General features: G+C 34.8%; 1 protein-coding gene across 1 annotated transcript; it reads right to left on the bottom strand.

Moving 5' to 3' along the window:
- Window positions 1–8,612: 8,612 nt before the first annotated feature.
- Window positions 8,613–9,959, bottom strand: LOC128223263 (putative nuclease HARBI1). Its single transcript, XM_052932554.1, has 3 exons — window positions 9,955–9,959; window positions 9,179–9,556; window positions 8,613–8,724 (listed from the first exon to the last, which is right to left on the bottom strand). The coding sequence occupies exons 1-3, from the start codon at window positions 9,957–9,959 to the stop codon at window positions 8,613–8,615; spliced, it is 495 nt and encodes a 164-aa protein (XP_052788514.1).
- Between the last annotated feature and the right edge of the window lie 572 nt (window positions 9,960–10,531).

The following is a 10,531-nucleotide window of genomic DNA, read 5'->3' as shown; positions in this document are numbered from 1 at the left end:
TGATTCTTGATCTCAGGGTTGTAAATAAGCACTTCTGGAAACAGACCGTTAAATTTGACGACATTAAAGTTCCACTCGCTTTTTTACAAAAAGGGTATTTCATAATAAAGTTTGATCTAACCAGTGCTTATCATTTTGTTGAAATGTTCTTGCCACATACGGAGTTTTTAGGATCTGCATGGCAAGATGAAAGAAGTTCTGTATCGTACTATAATTTTTTTGTATTGCCGTTTGACCTTTCTTCAGCTTGTTATGTTTTCACTAAATTAACCAGACCGCTTATTTCTAAATGGAGAGCTGAGAAAGTTAGAATCTATGTTTATTATGATGATTTTTGGATGCAGTGTGATCCGTACGAGGGTACTTTACAAATTGGGTTTGAAATGAAAAAGGATTTGCTGGCCTCTGGGTTTATTCCTAATGCAGAAAAGTCTGTATGGCTCCCGGTTCAAAGTTTAATATATTTAGGGACATTGCTTAATTCAAAAGAAGGCAGTATCTTTATACCTGAGTGTAGATTGATGAAGGTCAAAAATACTATAATCGATGTTTTGACAGCGCTCAAAGTACGTAGGCGTGTAGGCGTGAGGAAACTAGCCAGCTTAGTAGGTCAGATAATTTCAATGTCGATTGTTATTGGTCATGTGACTCAGATTATGACACGGTCTTTGAGTATTGATATAGTACAGACAAAGGGTTGGGATTCGTATATAAATTTGTCTGATGAAAGTGTATGCCAAATTAAATTCTGGCAGCGAAACTAAAGAAGTCTATTCTGATGCAAGCGGTACTGGTTATGCTGGTTATGTAGTAACTGCAGAAAACGAGGTTTCCCATGGAATGTGGGGTGAGGAGGAGTCTGTGCAGTCTTCTACATGGCGTGAACTTACTGCAGTTTATAGGGTTCTTCAATTATTGGTGCATTTGTTAGCAAAGCAGCGCGTCAAGTAGTTTACGGATCACCAAGGTGTTTCTTCCATTGTCTGTAAAGGCTCTATGAAATCAGACCTTCAGTCTGTAGCAATATTGATTTATAGATTTTGTATGATAAAATATATTACTCTAGATATTGAATGGATCCCTCGGTATGAAAATGAAAACGCTGATTATTTGTCAATGTCAAAAATTGTAGATTGCGATGATTGGGGAATATCATTTGCACTTTTTCACAGTCTACAAAAAAGTCGACTGGTTTGCTTCTGAGCACAATGCCAAAGTTAAAAAAAGTTTTATTCACGTTTTTGGAATCCTTCATCGTATTGTATTGAATGATTTAACGACATTTTGGGTGCACATTTTTGATTATTTGTGCCACTAGTATCAATAATTCACAGAGTTTTGAGAAAAATGTCAGTTGATATGGCAAGGGGTGTTTTGGTCGTAACTTTATGGACATGCGGCTTTTTGGCCACTACTTTGTCCGCATGGAAAAGTTATTCATTCAGTTGTTGATTGGTTTGATTTGCCCATCGATAAAGAGCATTACACAAGATGTAAAAATGACAAAGGCATATTTGGAAACGAGAAGCTGAAATTTAGAATGTAAGCTTTATATGTTAATTTTACATAATTTGATTTTGTGGGCGAAATAGCCAAAAATGCAGTATTGCTAGTCGCACTGGTATCAGGCAGCTGATTGACAGCGGTTTTGCCTGTCAAGTGATTTTGTGTAAATATCAAAAACATGTTTTGTAAAAGTGCTACAATTCAGTTAACATTATGTATAATTTATGTTTTCTTTATACATGTCTTTATGCAGTGTCACAGAGATGAGATAGAAAAGCTTCCGGAAGTTCTGGCGGGCAAGATGGACCTACTCCCGGACATTCTATTGAAGTCACGTGCACCTGGTACGAGTCGGAAGTACGAATATGGGTTCAATCGCTGGAGAAAGTGGGCGTTGGGAAATAGTTTGGGGAGTGGGGATATTTTGCCGGCCAGTAATTTTCCGGCTGCACTTTACTTGATATCTTTAATTCAAAGTGCTTATTATTCTATAAAGTGGTTTCATGATATATACGGTATGCGTTCACCAACCAGCTCTCCTCTACTTATCAATATCATGGAAGCTGCAAAAAAAACTAGCTACACAAACAGTTAAAAAGAGCCAATGACTGTTGATATTCTTTCAGATATGTATGACAGATTGTTCAAATATGAAAACATAAATAATCAACGAATAATATGCGCCTCTCTTTTATTCAGGTTTTATGCGCTGAAATGTTGAATATCATTGTTTCAGGTTGTGTTTTTATCCATCTTTTTTGGCACTTTTATTAAAAGTAGTAAAACAGATAAATATAGAGACGGGTCTTGGATATTGATAGCGAGAACTGGTACAAAACTATGTCCTGTGGTAAATCTTGAAAAATACATTACTTGGACACAGTTAGAACCGAGTGATTATTTGTTTTGTAATTGGAGCAAGACCAGACATGGTTATAAGAAAAGAACAGTTAACAAATCTATGCCATACACAAGTTTGAGAGATGAATTTAGATCAGCTTGTAAGCCGCATATGAGGAACATATCCAGGTATTGTCTACATTCGTTAAGGGCCGGTGGGGCTCCAGCGGCGGCAAATAATGGAGTCTCAGGCCGAATGTTTAAGCGCCAGATGGACTAGTGAAAGCGCAAAGGACGGTTACGTGAAAGACAATTTGGAAGAACGTTTGTCAGTGTCTTTGTGATGTAACGGAGTGTAAACACAGGTTCGAAGACATGATAACATTTTGTAAAATGTTTGAATTTATTGTCTTCAATTAGAATAGTATGATATGTTTTCATGCAGTAATTGATAGATATATAGTTGTTGTTCCCGTTCTTTGAATTCAGTCGGTTGCCCGAGTGCTAAATACAAATTACAAATGAGTAATTGAATTTGGTTTTTTGTCATTATTTCGGAGATAGTAAATGGAAAGGGAATTTATAATTTCTTCTTTCCATTGGCCTTGATTCAAATACATAGTTAATGTTTAAAGAAAACATCTTCAGTTTAATGAATGATCTTATTAAAACCTTAAGGTGGATTCTGCCGCAGAATTCGATCGTCGTTGTTAAAACCACAGCAATATATATATTAAACATGCGATGGCTTAAATGGCAATATAGCGTATAAGTTAAGTACTTTTGGAAAGGGTTTCCAAGTCGACGATTTTTTTTAATACTGATATCATGAAAATACGAACACCTTTAATTTCTTCTACAAACTATCTGAGGTTGGAGATACCTTAATTAGGAAATTACTATGTTTTACGAATACCAGTCCAGTTGTTCATGAATAAGAAGCGACTTATTTGTCTTACAAAAAGAAAAAAGAACTAATTGCTCCTTTACCTTCAATTGAAAATGAAAACAGGTTTTTCTTTTAAAATCGTTGTCAAAGCATACCTGACTGGGAGACAAAATGTTGTGGTTGCTGCATTTGTTGATGTTGCTGTTGTTGTGGCTGCTGTTGTTGCTGCTACTGTTGTTTCTGTTGTTGTTGTTGCTGCTACTGTTGTTGCTGTTGTTGTTATTGCTGCTGCTGTTGTTGCTGTTTTTGTTGTTGTTGATATCGCCGTAATCGCATTCAAATATGAGGATTCTGGTACAAGTAAAGTGGTTGTTGCTGCTGTAACGCCTTCCTCATACGAAGCTGTCGCCTCGCTCACAGTTGCAGTGGTAATTGGTAAGCTCTCAAGACTAAATACGACAGTCCCGTTACCAGAAAACAGCGTATCATGTCCGTTAAATTGTGACCCGAGATCACAAACCCCTGTATGAGTATGGTATGCAAAGACATGACAGTCGGTATTAATTTCGCATCGACTCGAGCATGACAATAAACTGGGAGAGGTGGTTATTTCAAACAGATTCGTATTTACGGATTCTATTAAAAAGTAACTGTCCCCGAAGCAAGTTCCTAAAAGAGCAATGAAAACGCTGAAAACGTTACTGTAGAAGCACATGTTTGCAAATAAAAAAATGACGGGCTGATCGAGCTTTTAAGTACGGCTTAGCCTTCTCCACTTTTACCAGTACAGGAATTAAGCTCTGACGCTTTCAAAAAACAGTGTGTTTAAATCTAACAAATATTAAACTCTTTTCCGCTTGGCCTACAATTAGTGTCGTTATATGATCGATTATAAACAAAGCGCATTCATGTGATGAACAAAAGGATAAAGGATCTTTTAACTGTTTTTAGCGTTTGTTTGAAGTGTAATAACTATGTTTTATTATTGCGCCTATGAGAAACAACATTTGCAGAAATTAGATCAATCGTGTATGGATTGATAATTTAAAAATGACACCCTTAAAACTAATGTATCCGGATTCTGTTTTTGATACAAAAGTAGTCCAGTCCAGGGGTGGTATTCAATAAAAATCTTAAGATTTAACTTAAAATTGGCCTTATCCTTAAATGGCGAATTTAAGATAAAATCATAAGGTTGAAGTAAACTTAAGATGTTCATTATCCTTACCTTTCGTAAGAATAACTTATCCTTAAAACTTATTATAAGGTTAACCTTAAATCGGTTATCAAGCACGGCTGGCTGAATATTTCTATTTATGGAACGTTCGGTTGTTTCCAAGTTCGTAATATAGTAACGGAAGTCGAGTGCACGAACGTTATAGACAGCATACATCATGGCGGAAAATAAAACACGCAGTCCTAATTTTACGCAGCAAGATTGCATTTTATTAGCAAGAGTTATGAAGGGAGTGTCAGCTTTTGACCCATGCAAAACAAACCACGATTTGCAGAAACACAAGTAAACTTCAAGTAAGAAAACCTTTATATTTAGCTATATTAAGAATGCACGTGTTCATATATAAAACGTACACGTGCTTTGTGTGTACACTTGTACATGCAGCATTGGCTTAAAATTAGATAACATGGTGTTTTAAATTTCAGACAAACACTTATGAAACATGTGTGGACATGTAGCGCTGCTGACATAAACGTCATATACATGCAAGTTCATGTAGTTTTGAACTTTTTCAGGAATTGCCTCAGAAACAAAGGATTTGTGGATCAAGATCAATGATGCCTACAATGAGGATTCACACCACCCCAGAACAGCGGCTGAACTAACAAAGAAGTGGGACAACCTTGTTCAAACCCACCGGGCAAAGTATTCCCAATATAAGAGAGAATTGGGTAGAACTGGTATATATTCTTTAAATTAAAATATAACCGTTTACTGATTCTGGTATAAAATATATCTTTAGCCAAATGCTTTTGCTTTAAAAAACGTGAAGCAACAATTATTTTTTAAAGTTTATAACCGCAATAATCACACACATATGTAGGTGCAGTTTTAACAAACAATTGTTTTTAACAACTCAAACACTTTTGTGAATATTCAAAATTAGATTAATCTTTTGGTACAAGCGATTATTAGGTAAATATAGTTACAAGCTAAATAATTGCATATAATCAATTTAATGGAGTTGTTAGACCATTATTATTCAGGTTCTGGAACAAATCCAGTGAAACTGTCTGAGGTGACAGAACGAGTTATGGCAGTTGTTGGGGAAAATTCACCCAACATTGTAGGATTAGGCAGTGGGCTGGACAGCACCATACTTCAAATGCAAAGGTATTTCATTTACTAAATGTAAACCATTCTTTTATCTACAGACTGTTTAAAATTAAATTGAATGAATTGTATTTAAAACACTTGTATCACTTTTAAATTGCTTTTAATTGCTTTCAGTTCGAATTGCAGTGCAGTGGAGACACCTTCACAGCCTTCGCATACCATTGAGTAAGAAACAAAATTGTATTCATAATTATGACATATGAATTTCATTAAATACATTATTTAATAACAAACATAAGTCAAACATTATTACACCAAAGGCTTTCTCTGAGTGTAAATATTTTCTTATTTCTTAATGTCAGACTGTACGAGGAGCCACTACAGCCGGTACAGGATATTTCCACAAGTTACATTGTCAACTGTTCTGGAAGTAGTAGCAGCAATAACACTAACAACAACGGCTGCAGTCACTGCAGCACCTGCATGGAAATCATGGCCCTGAAAAAGAGGAAACTCCAGCTTGAAGTCCAGCTTTTGGAAAAAAAGACTTAAAACTGATCATTGATGTTAATCAAAATATGTTATTTTCCTGAAGCTACATAGTGGCATTTATTGGTGAAATTGTGTTTAATTTTGTTCAAATTTTCATAATAAATTGGCATTTGTTGGTGATATTTGTATAATTTTGTTAAAGTTTTCATAATAAAATATTTTGATGTCAATATGTGTATTAAATAGTCCTCCCTTAGTACTACAAATTGTCTAAGTAAACTTTTAACTTGGCCTTAAATTTTTTGAGCAAGTTCTGACCATTTCTGATTGACACAATGACTTTATAATGTTTAACTTTCCTAAACTAAACTTTTTGGATTTAAATGAAATATATAGAGGATATTTGTTTATTTCAGTGTAAGATCGTATTTTATTTCACGAGTGTCATAGAAAAACATATTTTCACGAGTGGCGAAGCCACGAGTGAAAATGTAGTTTTTTTATGATCACGAGTGAAATTAAATACGATCTTACACTGAAATAAACAAATTTTCTGTTTCTTTTATGCTTATTTTCGGAGTTTTATTTGTTTTTTATTTATTTATGAATTACCCCCTTTTTTGAAAAGGGTGGGCTTTACGCCGCTACCCGTGGGGCGCCCCTCATGCATAATTATAGCTGTCAACTTTTCTACTTTCGGTTTGCTGAGAAATAGTTCTCTGCTATTCATTCTTATTGCTTAATATTCGCTCGTTTTTTATTGCAAAGCTTTATGAAAAGTAAACATGAAGTATTATTAGTGCACTAATGTTCCAAAAAATAATGAAAACACTTTTTATTTTAACCAAATTACTACGCCGCTATTTATAGAATGAAAATTTGGAAGGTCAAATGTGTTAGCAAAACAAATGTGGATACTCATTGGATTTTAACCATTCTTCTTAATTTAAGACTGGATATACGCGTGTTTTTAAAGTAAGTTAATATTCAGTCATCTTACTGTCAGAGACCAGTCTGTTTCGCTTTAAAATGTTTGTTTTCCGGAAGAGTAAATGCCACGCTAGATTGTTGACACATTTTGAGATGTGGGTGGGGTAAAAAATATCGGATCTATCTATAAATTGTTGTGTGAATTCTCCAGGAAGCTCATTTTACGTACTACAACGGTTAACAGTTCAAAATACATTTGAACGATGATATAAAATTTTATTTATGTTCGAACAGTTGTTTTTGTCTGTAATTTGTTTGGAATGAAAGCAAATGTTCGAACATTCGGCTTCAAAGATCAGTAAAATGTTTGATAAACGGGATAACCGGTAATAAACGGTAAGTTGTTAATTTCCAATTATATATTTATTTAAATTTATAAAATATTTCTTTATTTTTTTAAACATTTTTTGACATAATTTACTGAAGTCCAGTGTTCTGTTTTGACCAAGGCAAGTACATGTAACAACAAAGGATTTTAAAAGTAGTTCTGAAAATTGATATTTTCACTCCTTATTTTGCAGTGAAAATATCAAATTGATATTTTCACTGTTGTTATTTCACTGTTAAAACCCCATATTTCATCGTAAAGCATGAAAGAAATGCATTATACTTTGACCAATACTTCTTGTAGTTTAAACATAGATTGGATATAAACAGATGAGAACCTGACCATGATTGTTTGCTAAAATATAAGTCATTAGATGATGTAGTATACATTTAAATATTTAAAAGATTAAATTCATATATATGTATATTTTAACTTTCGAAAGAAGGTATGCATGAGTGCCACAGAGGAAACAAAAATCACACATACCTGGTTTTGTGTAATAAGACACGAGTTAGATATTGAAATAAAAGAGCAAGAGTTATAAACCTTTAAGTAGATATTAATATCTGCTGTGTAAAGTGTGTACCGAATTGTACTGAAGTCTATGTTACAGGGTGTCAGAAATTACAAAGGTGTTTGCATTTCAATGACACAGCCTATGACATAATCAAGGCAAGGCTTTTAAAATAACTAGGTTCTTTCAACAACAGCAAAAATAAGAATCATTACTGAAATATGTTGCTGCAACATGATCCCTGAATCTATTCCCCGCCACATTTGGAGGTAGCTGCACTCCCTGTGCTAGCTGATCATCTGCATTATCATCCTCGTCATCAGAATCATCATCGCCTTTAATAGGGATTGCTCTCTCTTTGCAGATGTTGTGCAGAACACAACATGCTACAATTACCCCGAAAGAATATATTGCAATTAGCTAGTCTTGTATATGGTTTCTTACTGCAGTATAGTTTTATATGTTTAACATTTTTACAATGAAAATGAATGCATTATAATGTGTTCCCACTGACATAAGGACAGTTGACAAAAGACAATGACAAGAATGTCAATAAAATGATAATGAATATATTAAGGTAAAGAGTTATTATGCTATCATCTTATCATTTAATAGGGCATGAACTTTTTGACAACTATCTCTTTATATGTCTGCCAAGGCGGCCCTGGTTTGATTCCCAGCCTGGGTATATGCAAGTTTGGTTTGTAGTCACCAAATAGGACAAGTAGGTTTTCTCCATGCCCTGGTTTCCCCTAGAAACTTACTTGCAAACTTTTTGTGGCTCCAAATTTATTTCTCCATGGAGAACACCAAACCTTTTCTTGAGTTGTCCAAAAGATCTCTCCAAAAGAGCTCGTGTGATTTTGTGACTTCTGCAATATAAAAAATGTACACATCAAATCTATGACATAAGTTGCATCTATGTATCATTGTTCTTTACATACACTTATCAATTGCGGAAATATTTCAGCTCACAAAATCTTCATATACAATCCTGTTACCGCATGCATGCAATATATTGGAAATACTGTATACTGAAAGTAAGAAGTACACTGAAGATATGATGTATATTTATAAGCATACATTTATTCCAAGGAAGTTTCTATATGCTTGTCTTAATGTATCAACTAAAACAAAGAAATCACTCGAACATGGTATCTACAATTAAAATAACATTAAATGCATACATGTGGCTGAATTCACCATTGATTAGCTACTAAGCATATATTGCAAATTAGCATTACAAATCATATTTATAACCCACATGTTACATTTAACACAAGAGGGATGAAAGTTTAATTTGGGAATAATACCCAGAAATCATACCGGTTGTAGCCTTCTTCTGTTGCATTCTGTGGTGCCAGGTAGGGGGTGAGCAACAATCTCTTAGCTGGATATCCACTATCTCCCAACAAGTAGTATCCATTTGCATGCCCCCCTTCAAACAAGTCAAATAAACCGCTTTCACGGAGCACCCTGCTATCATGGACCGATCCTGGCCATCTCGCAACTACATCTATAATTCTATGAAAAGGATCGAACACTACTTGAACATTTATGCTATGATCACCCATTCTGTTCACAAACACTTCTTCATGTTCATGAGGAGCCTTAATTCCAATATGGGTCCCATCGATCACTCCAATAACATTCGGGAATCGGGCGATTCCCTGATAACTGTAATGAGTTTCGCCTGAACTGATCCTGGATTGTTGGGAATATAATAAACTGTCTCACAATATCTGGCGTTGATAAGACATCAATGACTCAAAGTCAAAACACTAGAAACAGTAGGTTGGCTTACTTTGTGTAAGTCACTGTCATTTAATTGTATAGGCCCAGTTGCTAAGATGCTAAGATGTGATTAACATTTTCTGCCGGGCACTTATGGCATTATTTCTATTCACTTTTGGGGTGATTTCATTCCAGATTAACTGTTCCAGATATAAGAAGTCATTCATGTCAAATCTGTACCGCTGAATAATTTCCATTTCTGTAATCATCGTACTATCGCGTTTTGATCATCGTACTATCGAGTTTTCATTATCGTACTATCCAGTATCGCGTTTCAGATCAACACATTCATAGGCGATGGCTCTTACGGCATTCCGTAATTTACAGATATTTTTGCAATTGAAACGATAAAGTTGTATAACCGGATCTAATTGGTGATTACATGGCATAATTATAACATGTCTAACAGCAAAATGATATAAATATTACCATATATTGATTCTTGGACCCTGTTATTAATTACATTGTTTACACTGTCAACACTAGAATTGATACGAGTTTCCAAGAATTAAATAAAGAATTTCAGAAGGTAATATTTAACCTTGTATACTACCATTATCTTCTGTAAAAATGTATGCATTATGCATTTATGTTTAGATTGTATACACTGATGTCCTACTAAATGTGAATAGAGAATGACTCCAAATATGGCCGAACTGTCAATCCCTTTCGCAAGTGCCACCACATCGACAAAGAACAGTGCATAGTATTTCAGCTTCTATTTACACCATGGCACCACTTTTCTGGGTAGCTGCAGCTGCATGTCAAAGTGAAGATCAGAAACTTACGTCTAACAGTAAAAAACGCTAAAATATTCGTTGATGACCACTTTAAGGCCGTAATCGTACGCGTTAAGATTGAGCAATTGATTTGTGTCAGGGCTAA

The sequence above is a fragment of the Mya arenaria genome, chromosome 17, assembly GCF_026914265.1.
Source record: "Mya arenaria isolate MELC-2E11 chromosome 17, ASM2691426v1".
Classification (NCBI taxonomy): domain Eukaryota; kingdom Metazoa; phylum Mollusca; class Bivalvia; order Myida; family Myidae; genus Mya; species Mya arenaria.
This window is presented reverse-complemented; position numbering and strand designations above follow the sequence as displayed.